This window comes from Sporothrix schenckii, assembly GCF_000961545.1.
Source record: "Sporothrix schenckii 1099-18 chromosome Unknown Cont44, whole genome shotgun sequence".
Lineage (NCBI taxonomy): Eukaryota > Fungi > Ascomycota > Sordariomycetes > Ophiostomatales > Ophiostomataceae > Sporothrix > Sporothrix schenckii.
The window spans coordinates 3,687,696-3,703,245 of record NW_015971145.1 but is presented as its reverse complement, the minus strand read 5'-3'; the positions used below and the strand labels follow the sequence as shown (position 1 = coordinate 3,703,245).

Genomic DNA, 15,550 nt, shown 5'->3' with positions numbered 1-15,550 from the left:
ACTTTTGACGGGGAATAAAACCATGCAACGTTGCCGCCGCCACGTCGATATATGCCGTAGGACTTTTACGCTTGGTTGGGCTGGTGCTGGACAATTATGCACAGACGCGTCGATTTGGACGAAGAGTTTTCTCGTTTCGGAGCGACCCCCGACCTTCGCTGCGTACTGCGGAGCATAGCGCCCCTTTTTGTGGCCCTTTCGCGGCGGCCATAACTGCAACGGGATTGGAGGGTACGACGGGCAGGTAAGATGGCAAAACGATTCGCAAAAAGACCCGACGACAGGCTGAGGCTGCGTGACGGCTTGCCCGATTCAGCAGTCTGGGAAATAAACACCAGCGCTGCGCTCCGGCGGGATGACACTGACCGCCCTTGGCCACTGCTGTCCGTGATGGGGCCGGCAACTTGTTGTAAGAGGGAAAAGACGAAGTAAAAGGGCAATAGGAAAAATATAAATGTGCAATTCAGCGGAGGACAAAGGCGGCTGAATTTGCACCCGTAAAAGGCGGTAACACTGCCGTAGGACTTGCGTGTCTCCGAAGAGGCAAACTTCACCAAATGCAGGCAGTGGCAGCGTGATCGGCATATGCGTTAAAAAAAAACCTAAAAAAAGCAAAGAAAACAAAAGATGACGAGCACTGTCGGCGATGGACGACTGGAGCTGGTAGAGAGGGACGATGTAAAAGTGGGGTTGGCCAGCGCCTGCCACCACGGCCTGCCACTTGCCACAAGATGGGACACTTCCCCGCGAAGCCGTTTCGGCACCGATGCCACAAAAGTGTCAGATGAAAAGCGACATACCAAACAGACCCCTACCAACTGCCACCACTCTCGTCGTTTCTCATTCCCCTACATTCTCATCATTGACTTTTTTAGTTCTTTACTTTCCCCGATCCGAGATGGCACGCTGTTTGCCATCCGTGCTGCATTGTCACCCAACATATGTCGTTCGGGATGCTTGGGCTCGGCTAACTGACCGTATTGTTGTGATCGCCGTCGCCCTCTCCTATCCTTATGCAAAATGCACGCAGTAGTATCTCCTTACGTTTTGATGCATTGCCCGTTTGTCATATCGGCCTCGCTTATGATTATCTCACCAGCTATGGCGGAATGGCTACTTCGATTGCTCCTTCCGCAATCTGTCTGGGTGGACTCCGCTTGCCACGGCCTTGATGTGGGTCGCCACCGCCGAAATTTGCTGTTCTGCAGCGCACCGGAGCAAGTCCTCTCTCCTCTTTCCTTTTTCTCCATTGGCTCATTCTTCTGTTACCGCCCATCGAAGATTTTAAAGTAAATACAAATTGATAAGTTGGTCTCCACAACTTGGCGAGTTACTCTTTCTTGCAAAATTCGATGGTGACGTGCTCATTCTCTCCCATGTCTTTTGTATTGCAATCCCTGTCCCTATCGCACTCGTAGCTCCGATCCTGTTCCTTCCTCATTTTGCTTGTCGATGCACTGCGCGTGCCGACCGGCGTGCATCTGCACAAAGGGGGGAAGGTGCGACCCAGGATCTGGAGGTGGAGACTTGCCAGTCCCTAGTCATGTCGAAATCTGATGCCCAAACGCCGTTGGCCGGATGGCAGTTTTTCTTGGAAAGCTTGTCTAGATCGAGCCAAGCATCACCACACACCACTCACAACACCCGCGCGAACCACAAAAACCAACGTCCCTTCTCCGTGCCGTCTTTTGCGTAATGGCCGACGATAGTGTCTCTGGTGGCTCGGAGCCGGCGCGGAGAATAATTGCAGCAATTCCCCCATATTTTTTGTTGCCTGCATCGCTCCTTCTTTCGCAAGAAAGGAGGCAACGGCCTTTGAAGGAGTGACATGATTTTGTTGGGGCGATGCAGGAGCGACGGAGGTCTCTTTCCCCAGGACACCGTCCATGGCAAGGCGTGGCATTTAGCATTTTCTGTTTTGTACGGATACATGATAATTTGTATCTCTTGCTACTTTTTCCTCTCGCTTGTCGAATTTTGTCCGTCAATCTTTTCCATTCTTAACATTTTCTGTGTCCCGACCGCAACTTAGGACTTCCACCTACAACACGGCACGTCCTCGATGTACTCATTACTTGCCGCCCCATCCATAGACAAATTGAGCACCATCTCGTTTATTATATATTACACGTTCCCGAGTCCCAGGTCAAGCAACGACAAAACAGACGACTATCGATCAAAAGAAGAAGCACATTGATGATAATCGACGTTGGCAACTCGAATGCCAAGAACCAAAGTCATCATCAACAGCAAGCGGCTCTCACTTTCTTAATAGCCTGCATAGACTTACACCCACACGCTACATTTGCTCCATCTGACTTCATCACGTTTATATTGTACGCAGCATCGTATTACATCATCTGCTTCTATACCTCACGCCATTGACAGCCCCTCCTATTTCTCACAATGTCTGAAAAGAACAAAAAGGAGGCGGTGCTAGGGACGCCAACGTCCGATGTGGACCGCGAGCTCCAAGGCGAAGAAGACGACCTCGCCGTCGAAGAACTTCATCCCTTTAGCAACGTTTCAACTAGTGCTGCCGCTGTCCTCGATAAGAAGACATCCGGATCCGACTGCGATGAAAAGACATCCATCAAGGGTGCTGACGGAGTGATCACAGCTGTAGCCGCCACGTCCGAAAAGAAGGAGGACGCGGGCGGCGAGAACGACAACCCACCGCCGCCGCCATACTCACGCTTCACGCACCGCCAGAAAATCGGCATCACACTCACAGTCTCCTTCCTGGCCATCATTTCGCCACTATCCGGTCAAATCTACCTGCCAGCGCTCAACTCGCTTGCGACAGACCTGCACGTGCCCATCTCGTCTATTAATCTGACCATCACCACGTTTATGGTAGGCGATTCGGTCACATAACAATTGATATCGGCCCATGCTGACATTTCACAGATTTTCCAAGGCATCACGCCATCATTCATTGGAAACTTCTCCGATATCTACGGCCGTCGTCCCGCCTACCTCATCTGTTTCTCCATCTATGTCTTCGCAAACCTTGGCCTGGCCTTGCAGGACAGTTACCCGGCCCTCATTGTGCTGCGTTGCTTTCAGAGCATGGGCAGCAGTGCCACCATCTCGCTGAGCAGTGCGACAGTCGCCGACCTCGTGACCCGTGCCGAGCGTGGCAAGTACATTGGCTTTGCCGCCATGGGTGTCACGCTCGGCCCGGCGCTCGGACCCGTGGCCGGTGGTCTCCTTACCCAATACTTTGGGTGGCACGGAATCTTTTGGTTCTTGTTGATTTTGTCATCGGTCCTTTTTACATTTATGTTCTGTTTTCTGCCAGAAACCTGCCGCAATATCGTTGGAAACGGTAGCGTTCTGCCGCCCTGGTGGAACATGTCTCTCTATCAGTTCCTCAAAACACGCCGCCTCACTGCAGCGGAGCGTGCCGAGGTCGGTGACCGGTCCACTTTGACTAGAGGCCGCCGTCGGCCGAACCCGTTTGCGGCCCTCAAGATTTTGATGGAGCGCGAGGGTGGTGTCACTCTCGGCTGCGGCTCGCTGCTGGCGGCCGGCTACTTTATGGTCACCACGACCTTGTCCGAACAGCTGCGCGACCGTTTCGGCTTCTCGCCCGTCACGGTCGGCCTCTGCTACCTGCCCCTCGGGTTTGGCACGCTGTCCTCGCGGTGGAGCATAGGTCTTCTGCTCGATTGGAACTTTCGACGATGGGCCCGCATCCTCGGCATCAGCATTGACCTCAACAAGCAGCAGAACTTGGACGTGTTTCCCATTGAAAAGATCCGCCTGCAAATCTCCATCTGCGCCATCTACATGGCCTCGGTAGCCGTCATCGCCTACGGCTGGACCATGCAGAGCCACGCGTCGCTCGCCGGGATTGAGGTTGCGCTCTTCTTCCTGGGCGTCTTCTTTGCCGGCTCCATGAACGGTATCAACACCTTGATCGTCGACACCCACGCTGACTCGCCTGCCACCGCCGTCGCCGCCAACAACCTCTTTCGCTGCTTTGTCAGTTCCGGCGGCACCGCCATTGCGCTGCCACTCATCAACCGCATCGGTATCGGCTTCACGGCCCTTTTCATTGCCGGCGTGTGGGTGGTATTTAGTCCTGTCCTGTGGCTGGTCATGTTCCGCGGTGCTGAGTGGCGCAAGAACACCATGGCCAAAAAGGCCGCGAAGAAGGCCGCCAAGGACGCACAAAGGGAGGCAGCATCATCCAATGTATAAGGATAAACGAGACGCAGACATTGATCTGCGCGAGTCCAAGGGAGACGAAGCCAGGCTCACGAGCCACCACAACAAGTACTTGGGGATATCGGAATTATCCGTCTTATTTAAATGGTAGACGGGCATCAGCAAAAAGTATTTGTAAACATATAGCAGATTAGTAGAACACTTCAAAATGGTATATCACGAGCATTGAGATCTGATGGATCCTAGGCGTATATAAAAATGAGCAATACTCGCATCCTGGAGATGATATTATCTTGCTCTAGACGCTCGTTCTGTTGGTCTCCCTTTTTTTCCCTCCAGGTAACGTACGAAGGCTGAGAGGACTACGTCGTCGCGTGGTGATGTTATGATCGGCCAACGTGGTCACGTGCCACGACCATAAGGGCCCACATCGTCGTGTGCGCCCTGTCGGTGACATCTGTTTGGAGGGGTACTTTTCGAGAGAGATTTTATTGTTTCTTGGTCGAATGTCTTGGCAACTTTGAGCCCGGGCCGACCGTTTTCCAGCGGAACGATGCTCAATCTACCCAATCAATTGTCATGACACTCTGCAAATTCCACGAAACTTGCCAGATTCGTACAGCCCTGACAGAACGTTCTATGCCGCCGTTTAAATCCTTCGCCTTCCTTCTCCTTCCTTCCTCTTTTTTTTTCTTTTCTTTTGCACCTTCACAAAACCGTATTGCGCGACCACCGCCCAGACAATATAAAACGCCCTATGCATACTGGTAGCTTTCCTAAAAATCGACCACCGCGGAACTTACCGAACACTCTAGCAATCATATCGTGACAGCAACCAACGACGCCAGGATCGAGACAGATGCCCCCTCGGTCGTGCCTTTCCTCTGGTTTTGGTGTGCCATTTACACAACGGCTGGCAACTAATTTTGGCAAGACACAGCAGTCACAATTCACTGCGTCGGTATCAGGTGTATCAGCAGTATTTGTCAGAGCAGTATCAGCCACGTCGAGCACATTGGCAGCACCAACATCAGCGACGTTCTCTTCATTTTTCTCGTTTGCGCAAGTCCGGCAAAGCACGGGGTGGCAAACACAACTTCGCTTTCAAGCCCAACAGACTCCGGCCGCGCTTTCGCGAGTATCCCCGTACACTCGCTCCTTCCGTGGATCCTCCACGCCCCCCACGCTGCTCCTGCTATCCACGTCGTCTATTGGCCGCTCTTTCCAGTCAGGCCCTCGCCCCCTTGTATTCCACAAGAGAATGGCACATTCAACTGCCAACGGCAAGGACGACAGCGATGTGGCAGCGCGGATCGCCGACGCCACCACCTACGTGCATGATCCTCCGCTGCCGCAGCACCTCAAGATCGTGGCCCTCGAGACGTTCTTCACGCCTCTGCCGCCACTCATCATCCCCAAACCGTACACCTACACCCTCACCGAGTACGAGCGCACCACGGCTGACCAGGTGGCCGAGCGCATCCAGGATGCCGACATTGTCATCACGACCGTCGTGCCCATCCGTGCGGCGGCACTCTCCGCGGCCAATGCGCCCCGTTTGCGTCTGGTTGCCGTCATGGCATCGGGCGTCGACGCCGTCGACCTGGCGGCGTGCGCCGCCCGCGGCATCCGCGTCCTGAACAGCCCCAACTGCAACTCCATCTCCGTCGCCGAGCATGTGGTGTCCCTGTACCTCGCCGCGCGCCGGTCGCTCTTCCCCGTGCAGCGCGCCCTCGGCCGCGGCGATTGGTCCCACATGGGCGGCATCATGATGCGCGCCTACACGGCGGGTGCGCCGCCACGCAGCTGCTACGACGAGACGGTCGGCATTATCGGGTACGGCGGCGTCGGCCAGGCGGCGGCACAGCTGTTTGGCGCACTGGGCATGAAGGTTATCGTGTCTGGGCGGCGGGGCGAGACGGCGGCCCCCACTACCACTACCACAACCACAGCGACGCAGCAGCGCAACAGCGATCGCGTGCCATTCGATGAGGTCATCCAGCGCGCCAGCGTCCTGGTCGTTTGCTGTCCGCTGGTGCCGGACACGAAGAACCTGATTGGCGCCGCTGAGTTTGCAAAAATGCAGCCGGATACGATTCTCATCAACGTGGCGCGCGGCGGCATTGTCGGCGAACAGGCTCTGGTGGATGCGCTGCGGGCGCGCCGTATCGGCGGTGCGGGCGTGGATGTGTTCGACCACGAGCCGGCCACGCCCGAGTCCAGCCCTCTTGTCGCCGCCGCCGCGACCGAGGACCTGAACTTGATTGTCACGGGCCACACGGCGTGGGTCTCGGCGAGCACACGGGCCAACTACCAGCGGGTGGTGCAGGAGAACGTCGAGCGATTCCTCCGAGGAACAGCTGACGCGGACCGGACAAAGGCGTGACGAGGGTGGCATGTATATGGTGGATCATCTATGGATCCTGACTCAAAACTTACCAGACTTGCATATATTAACCGACTAGACAATAAACATACTTTAAATAGTAGACGCTTGCCCCAGTCGTGTATAACGTATATCCGTATATATAGCGCCACTCTTATTTGAACGTACTTTGTCATTCTTCAGGAAGCGGGAGCACATCGACTGTAGATTTATATTGTCTACATGAAAATATAGTCAAAGAAATAAGTTCTTCCTCTTACAAGCCCTCCCCTTCGGGCTTTATCGTCACATGTCCATTCCGCTTGTATCAGCGCCTGCGCCCATTTTGCTTCCTTGTTTTCGCACTTCTCATCTTGCGAGGCAATGTGACTGGAGACGAAACGTCTTCGACCATGGTCGAGGGTATCTTTTCCGTTCCCATGGCCAGCGTGGCTGCATCTGATGCATTTGAGGACACAGCCCGGCCCCTCGTCGAGGCCGATGCTGCAGAGCTTTGTGATGACGCAGACGATGGCGAAGATGGTGAAGATGGCGATGTCACAGACTTTGGCGCCGCTTTGGCTCGTGTGGTTGTGGCAGGCACTCGTACATTTCCTGCTGCCATCTGCCCTGGACCCGTAGCGGCGGCCGCCGTCGTTGTATATTCCGCCGGGTAGTAATAGTAATAAGCCTGACCATCGCTACCACCACCTCGCACTCTCGCGCTGTCTGCACCACCCGCTGTTCGCGTTGCGTATGACGTCGTGTCGGCGTAGTAGGAGCGCGTGCTGCGACTGCGGCTGCGTCGACGCCGGCCTTTGAACCGTGATGAGTACGTCACACAGATGCAGCCGACGAGCAGCAGAAAGAAGAAGATGCCGAGCACAATGGCCGCGATAGCGCCGGGGCTGAGGTAGTAGTGCCAGCCTGGTGGATGACCAAAGGGCGGCCCATCGCCAGGCGGACCTCCCGGTGCCCAGTCTCGGGATAGAAGGACAGCCAGGATGCGCTCCGATGCTCCTTTGGCAGGCGCCATAGTACGACGCTGTGCAATCGTGTATCGTGTGTTTGTAATGCGATATGCTGACAAGAGTTGTGAGTGGTACACGTAGTGTAGTTTTCTGGTTCGATAAGACGGACTTGGCGACTATATTCTAACGATAGGTAACGGTGTCTTGTAACACAGCGCTGCTAATCCATAAAAGTGTCGTGCATATGCATGTTAATAGATGCGGGGAGTGGAAACCGGCAGGGTACCAAGCTCGCTCATTCTATTTATGCAACCGCGGTTTACTCGAGAGATGGCCGAGACATGTCTGTTCGCAGCCAGAATTGTCCGATGGAAGTTCCAGCCTCTCGATTTTCTCTTGGTGTTGGTGATTTCTACCGAAGTATTGCCAAATATAGTGCAGAATTCATTTATACAGAACGTGGAGACAGGGGATCCTCTAAATGGCCCGCAACGATGACTCGGCAAGATACCTGGAAGCAATAAGGAAAGGCACTTGGCAGAACATGACAACCAGGTAGTTGAACGAGACAAGACGGATTGCCTGGACCTGGTTGCAACATCAAGTGGTTCTTTCAAGTACAGTGTGTCATAAGGGGCAAGGTGACAATTACCCGCTTCAACAACCGTCCAATAGGCTCGATCATGTTTAAATGTAGTGCGAAAAGAAAACCAGATTGATGGACGAGGACTGGAGTAGCGGCTAATTGTGTGATGAAATAAATTGCATACAGGAGTACTCCAAACACAACCTTCCCTTCTGTATCTGTCTATTTATTTGAGGCATTCCAAGCATTCGACACAATAAGAGATATCTGCGTTGCTGTCGCCCGATGCCGGGCCAGACATTTTAATGTCGAGCAGCACATGCTACCTCTCTTTGTTGTTTTCCAACCGAAAAGTTGCCAGCCGGTTGAAAAAGTCATGTGCGGTTTTGAACATCGTCGACGGGCCGTGGAAGCACGCGGTCGCAGCGTGTGCTGCGGACTACCAGTCGCTCCTTCCCACAACCAGTACCACCCCCATATGGAAGGCGCATTATTTGGTGTTTTCATAAGGAAACGACGAGAAGAAAGGAGTCTTTGTCGATGATGCCACTTTTCCAATATACGAATATTCCTACAAGACTTACGATGCCCATCAATGCACCTTTTGTCGGCGAAGTACCGTTCGATCAATTTGGACTCACCATGTACGAAGCCCGCAGAACCTCGGCGGGATCAATTCACGACGATTGGCCACTTTTCAGCACAAGGCACAAAAATTATGAAACGCAAGGCAACCCACGGCGCCTATTTTGGCGAAAGTCACTGAGCCGCATTTGGCCAATCGTCGACGAGTGGCTGTGAGAATGCGGCTGAAAATGGATGGGCCGGCGTCGTTTGAGGGGTCGACAACTGTAAGCTTTCCAACGACATAAACTGTGTTTGCCAGTCTTCGTACACTTGACGGACTCTACCTTTCGTGGCCCATAGCATCTCCTTTGACGTCAGCATCATGTCCTTCCTCCGCAGCCGGTCATCTCGCGTAGATCGCCTAACGGTGCCAGGTGGGCTGGCACAGCCAAAGCCGTTCGAACCATCCGAGGAGCTACCTCGCAAGAACATTCGGCGAACGCGTACTCGATCGCGGTCCAGGAAATTGCATATTGAATCCAGCGAAGATGAAAGCACTTCTAGCATCGATAGGGTGCTGGAACGCCGCCTGCGCCGAGGAAGACCCCGCCAAGAGGACGACATGCGGCATCTTAAAATAGGTCGAGATCGAAGCCGACCAGACAAAGCCTCAAACGTTGTCTACAGTCTTCTTCAAAACACATCCGTTTCCCAGCAAGAAGCGCTTAGACGTCAACGTGAAATACCCTACTACTCAGGGTCCGAAAGCGACAAGGACCGAGAAGAATCGAAGGAGAGAAAGTCGACCAGGGCCACTTCACGTGGCCCGCCGAAGGGTGAGACGCAAATTAAAAAATACGGTAACAAAAGCCACACCACCAGGCAAAGCAGAAGCTAACACCTTTTAGGAGACGCGGGTTCAGGAACCGGAAGTGACACCGTCGTTCGTTCACATCCCGGCCTCGACGGACAAAAAACACACCAAGAGCCACCGACTCCGCCAGGGCCTGCTACCACCACAGCTTTGTCTGACTGGCAACCAGAGCAGATGTATAATCCATTCAGCATCGTGCCCATCTACCCAGTACTTTCTGAGCTGCTGGGAGATGTACGCGACAAATCCCCGACGCGCATTCTCTGGCTGCAGAAAAGAGCAGCTGGTATGGAAGGGAGCGAGGTCATGGAGCGTATCATGGGCCTTTTTGGCCTAGAGGGCTTTAAGAAGCACTGCCTCTCCCTGTACGAGCGTATTGTTTCGGTACCAGTGCCGCTGCGTCCGAGCGAGGCTGGCAACACCGACATCTTTATCGAGGGCAACGAAAGCGCCGGGCAGGACCTTGCTGCATTGCGTTATCGTGAGCTGTTGGTGTCACTGCAAGTCATTCCTCGACCGTCTTTGATACACTACTTTACCGAAGAACCTGCGTCTTTCGCCACCGCACTGCAGACTGTTAACAAGACTCTGGTGCAGAATGTCGACAGCCCGTCGAAGAAAAGTGTATGTATTTGCTCCCTTAGAAGTCGTGTTATCCTTGGTGTGTTCAGTGAGCAACTTGTTAATGCAGCCTGCTAGATGGTGCTTGTGTACCACGCAGACACGTCAAGCGATCAGGCACAGCTTGTCAACACAATAGAGCAGGCCCCATGGAAATCCAACGGACCAGAAAACGATTGGCACATCGTCTGGATCGGCGTCGGAACGTCTTCCAGGGGAGGAAAGTTTGGAAATCTCCAGTCCACTGTGCCGACAGTCCACGCCGAAGATCTTACATTTACAGAGTTGTGTCATGGCTTGTGTTTTCTCCTTGGTTTTGGAGATTCCCTCTCCTTACAGGTTGAAGACGGTCCCAGCGGAAATGTGATTTCAAAGACAATCGAACGGATCATACGGGGGCACAGATATCGAGGAGCATGGCAGCAGTGGACAACACTCGAGTCGAGCGCCAGGATGCTTCGCCAGCGGCGTCTTCGCCCGTACTGGACAACGACTGGGGCCATTACTATCGCTGCACTTGAGTCTGCCGATCACTACTATGGGAGCTGCCACCTTCTGGGCGAAAAGCCATGGGAAGTCCGGGCACGCGTTAGCGAATACGAACAGCTGATGCAAATGGTTGGTCTCGATGGCGTCAAAGCAAACGTGACGGCCCTGGTAGAAAGTGAACAACGGAATCAGCAACAGCGTCTGTACAACAACGAGACACGGTTGTCCCGGTATCAGAGAGCGGCGCTGCACCGTTGTTTTGTCGGACCGCCCGGAACAGGACGGCGGACAGTGGCCAAACTGTACGCACGCATCTTGTGGCGGCTCGGACTTGTCGAGGGCATGGAAACCGTCACACTATCGCTTGCATCTCTCAACGGCCTGACACGTCAAGATATTGAGCGGCACGTTCACAATGCTTTCACTGACACAAAAAATGTCGGAGTCGTCATTGTCGAGGACATATGCATAAATGGCCTAGGCTTTGCTGTACAAGAAACGTCCAACAACGCAAAACGTGAGGATAGTGACGAAGAGGACTCCAACGGAGACGAGCAAGACGATGGTGGTGATATTGACGCCATCCACGACAAACTCCCCCCTCAAGCAGTACGACACAGGAATCATGAGATCCGGCCCTTCATCTTTGATCTTTTGGCCAAACGCGTCAAGACGCTGGATGTGCAGGACACGGGTCCGGTTCTCGTTCTCGTCGGCCTTGCTACACAATCTTCAGGCGCGAATCTTGCTCGCCTCCCGCTCCAATTGACTGATTCCAAAAGAGACATGGACAGCTCTCATGCATCGATATCTTCGAGCCTGCGACAGCTGTTCCTGCGCACGACGCAAACCATTTCCCTCAGACCATATTCGGTTGGGGAGCTGTCGTTGTTGCTCGAACGGCGTCTCTCAAGACAACACGGCCAACCGTGGCCAATGTATAAGGCCGATTTGCGGGCGATGCGGATTGCACGCTTGCGGCCAAGTTTCGACAACATCTGCTTTGTTGAGCGCGTTGCGCTGCATGCAATGAGATTCGAAGCGTCTCGTGCCAGCACGCTCGACGACATGCCGTCGGACGAAGGAGACAGCTGGCATCGACGCTCCGAATCAAGCTCGTCCACGGTGCCTTCCAACAACGATGCGAAAATCGCACAGCGGTCTAGCGGCCGTGTCTCTTCCAGCCCAACAGTCAGAAACTTATTTGGGCTCGGCCACATTGTGCACCTATTTGAGACCATTGATACCACGGCTACACATCTGACGCAGGGCCAGCTGGAAGATCCACGGCCGCACATCCCGTATCTCTTTTTATTTTCTGGGCCTCCTGGCAGCGGCAAAACGTTGGTGTTGAACAAAATCCTTGTGCCACTGTACTTTACCCTTGGTTTAGTGGACAAACAGGAGGTCGTGTCCTGCAACACATCCGAGCTCATGTACCCCCGATCCCAATCGAACATTGGCAACGGACTTGGCCATGCCAAGGACATTATGCGAGTGTCCGAGGTGCAGGTTAAGCGTATGATGGCATTTGCATTTGGTAAAGTGCTCCATATTCGCGGCCACAAAAACACGGACGACACACGGCACCTCACCGATGACAAAGGCGAGGACCCAACAGCCTGCCGGGACAAGATTCTGGCCTACATCACAGAGCTTTTGGAGGCGGACGGACATCTGTGGACGCACAACCTCGTTGTTGTCTTCGAAGAGGACAGCGCCACGAGCGAGGCCGTCAGTGCTAGCACCGCCAGCCTGGCAACCGGCCCATTTACGCAGCTTCGCTTCCCGGCAATCTCCACCGCCAACGTGATTTTGAGCATACTCCAGGAAAAGGTCGCCACTGCGTTTATTGAACTGCCAGTCCTTTGGAAGCCAAACTTGACCAGCACGGACTCCAACCTAGATGCGGTGGTAAAGAAGCGGCTAGAGTCAATGCTCGAGCACATTGCCCAACGACCGGCCTTCTCCGGGCGGGAACTCGACGTTTTGGCCAAGGACATTGTGCGGTATACCTATAGTCAATGGATGCCGCACCCACTACTCGCCGACAAAAGTAAAGAGGGAGACTCGAGCCGCCAGCCTGGCCCAATATGGTTGACGGTGTCGCATCTAATAGTGATTCTCAACCAACGGTATCCCGACCAGCCATGGAAACAGAGCGAGTTCTGATGCTGACGTTGAGCGATGAACTACGTCCCGCTGAAGAAACCTCACGGTCGCACGAAAGAGTCGGACTAGTCTCGAGCCTTTTAGCTGGATATCGTCAGACGGATCGAAAATATAATAGACTCTGGCACGTTTTACCGATTACACGACATGACGACGGCTAGGTATCAATTGTCCTTCTCTTCTTTTGTCCCGTCGTGCGTTGAGTCGTTGAGTCTGAAGATTGTTGTACCGCCTCTTCCAGCCACAGGAGATGACAAGAGAAGTCAATATGATTATGTAATAAAAGTAGCTGTTGCTTGTACCACGTGCTGTATTTTACAACTAGGTAAGCTTACATTTATTTTCGTCGTGCAAGACAACATTCCTCGGCCTCTGTCAGGAATCGCATTTTTTACAGGACCTAGCTTCACAAGGTCGCAGTACCTCGTAGTGTTAATATAATTCTGTCTGGAGAAAATGAACGTCTTACAGCTGCTTCCGAAGGGCAGCACGCTGAAAGGCCGTCAATGGCTTCAACTAATTTGAAACCCGCGACTACGACTCTCTTTTGTAAACTGTCTAAGAAGTTCCTCGTGCAGGCCGTGCAGGCCGTTGCCTTCGTATCTGTAAGTAAGGCTAGGGTATATGAGGATAAAAATATACAAAAGCGGCCACTCCCATAAGCGAAGTAGACCAAATAAAGTGCAACTGTACCTTGTGAGAGTAAGTGCTTCAAAGATAACTTTTGTCAGTGTCTTGTTTTGTTACACGTGGGTCTGATCTTTTGTTTTTCATTCACACTGCGAATGACAAGGCTGAGAATGTGTGGCAGCCTTTTGCTAGTGGCTGATTACATACGAGAGGTGGAGCAAGGCCGCTGCCAAGTCCACCTACCGAGCTTGTTCCGATGACGGAGTTTAGCTACGCCCTGTGGCAGGTTGATTACCAATTCCTCAACAGGCAGATTGCACCGTTGAACCAAACGACTTCCAGTATGCGCCAGATGCGGCGCAAAATAAAGGATGACCGAGACAACTTCATTTATTTCGTGACGGTCGTACACGAAGCGATTGTCCGTCTATTTCCTTTCGCTGTTTTGCCCTTTCCCAAATCATGATCCTCGGCGAGCCTGTCCGGCCATCGTCAAACTCTTCTGGCCTCCAAAGGTTCACTGTATTTTTACCGTCCTTGTTGCCTACATGCAATTCTTGTCCTCGACAGCTGCTTCAGAATGTGCATTATAAATCGAACGCTGACAAACTCACAGCTGCGACAAGCTAAGAGAACACAGATTTGCAGCTAATGCAGGTTACGTTGCTGTGCTGGGAGGTGGAAGGTGTACATTCGTAACAGCGAGTAAGATACAGTTAGCAAACACTGTAGGTTGAAATGCACTGTGCTGTTTGCCGTTGGAAACGCCTCGCCCTGGAGCCAGACGCTTAGCCAAGTGACTTCAAATCGAGTGCAGAAAATGTGGTTTCCTCCGTATTACTTGGCTATCATTCTGTTGTTTCTTATTCCAGGTTCCAGTCAGGCAGCAGTAAAAGTTTACATTCCGAATTCGTTCGGCACGATCTCTCCCGTCGACGAGGTTAGAACATCGACGCAATACGGAACGCTCTCAGTGAGTCGTCTCTGTACGCTGAAAGCATGCATTCTGTGAGGAAAGGCCCAAGAGCCAATACGGTGCGCGGAAATTGACTCTCTTTTGGTTCGACATTCGGGCTTTTCGCAGCCACCCGCCGGTTTTACAGGCGCATGGCCCACTGTGCCTCCAGTGGTCCAGGCCTTACCTTCTGCTCTTTCAAATTCCGCATCCCTTTCTCTCACGGCGGGCTGCCGGAACATGTACGCCAATCTGCACGTGCTTCAGTTCTCGGCAACCTGGCTGATGGCTGCTGGGCTGTTGGTGATGTGGAATCTCCATGCCTTTTCTGCTTGGCTACCAATCCGTGCAAACATCAACAACGTGACCGCGCTGCACAATCGCGAATCGTACACTTCGTACAGACGGCCATTGTCCCTCTCTGCACCCCCATGCTTGGATGCGGAGAAAGTGTGTGATGTTGGCTTCATTGTACCGTCCGTACATGCAGAGATGCAGTTCAATGTGCTGAAATAAAGCATGTGCATGTGGCACTGCGCAAGAACTCGTGTCCCTGGCACGCACGCGCTTGCCGCGGGGCAGTCACACTTTACAACGATTCAGCAGCGAGACTCCCCACTCCGGGTAATGCACCCGCACGAGTTTTACAGGGTCCGTTCAACATTTCCCCCCCAGAACCACCACGCACGCCCCCAAAAGAGACAAGCCGTCCCAGGGCGAGCGGGGGCTGGTTTCTGTCTCGGCTGGACCTTGTGGTTGCACTGTCGTAAATGACATTGTCCAGCCCATCATCCCATGTGGGGGTTCACCTCTCGTCGCGAACTTCGAATTTTTGGTCCGAGCTGTCCTCAATTGCACTTTTCTGTCTGTTCGGTTCTGTTGTGTAATTTTAATAATTTTGGTGTTTTTTCAAGTCCAGTCTGCCTGTTTCCTCGCTCTCACCAACTTTCGCAAGTGGAGAGCGTCATACAGAACGACTAAAAAATAAGAGTTTTAAAAAAAGAAAAGGCGCGCCAATGTCTAGAGTGCCTGTTCTTTCTCGCACTGTCAATCTATCCGGGATTTGGTTGTGGCCCAGGCTTTCGCATGCGCTGCAATACGCCCTTGTCATAGTGGGGTGGGTGGTGGGTGGCGAGCGTGGGGT

The 15,550-nt window shown here is 53.2% G+C and overlaps 4 protein-coding genes across 4 annotated transcripts; 3 read left to right on the top strand and 1 right to left on the bottom strand.

Moving 5' to 3' along the window:
* Positions 1–2,406: 2,406 nt before the first annotated feature.
* SPSK_08930 (MFS transporter) lies at positions 2,407–4,209 on the top strand (the record flags this gene model as incomplete). Its single annotated transcript, XM_016735515.1, has 2 exons — positions 2,407–2,856; positions 2,911–4,209. 2 exons carry the CDS (start codon positions 2,407–2,409, stop codon positions 4,207–4,209), a joined length of 1,749 nt encoding a protein of 582 aa, XP_016587937.1.
* Positions 4,210–5,437: 1,228 nt separating this feature from the next.
* Positions 5,438–6,562, top strand: SPSK_09461 (glycerate dehydrogenase; the record flags this gene model as incomplete). Its single annotated transcript, XM_016736033.1, has 1 exon — positions 5,438–6,562. One exon carries the CDS (start codon positions 5,438–5,440, stop codon positions 6,560–6,562), a length of 1,125 nt encoding a protein of 374 aa, XP_016587936.1.
* Positions 6,563–6,869: 307 nt separating this feature from the next.
* On the bottom strand, positions 6,870–7,577 carry SPSK_09783 (uncharacterized protein; the record flags this gene model as incomplete). The annotated part of the gene is made up of 1 exon (XM_016736353.1): positions 6,870–7,577. One exon carries the CDS (start codon positions 7,575–7,577, stop codon positions 6,870–6,872), a length of 708 nt encoding a protein of 235 aa, XP_016587935.1.
* Positions 7,578–9,047: 1,470 nt separating this feature from the next.
* SPSK_08357 (uncharacterized protein) lies at positions 9,048–12,821 on the top strand (the record flags this gene model as incomplete). Its single annotated transcript, XM_016734957.1, has 3 exons — positions 9,048–9,501; positions 9,574–10,163; positions 10,239–12,821. The coding sequence occupies 3 exons, from the start codon at positions 9,048–9,050 to the stop codon at positions 12,819–12,821; spliced, it is 3,627 nt and encodes a 1,208-aa protein (XP_016587934.1).
* Positions 12,822–15,550: the final 2,729 nt, after the last annotated feature.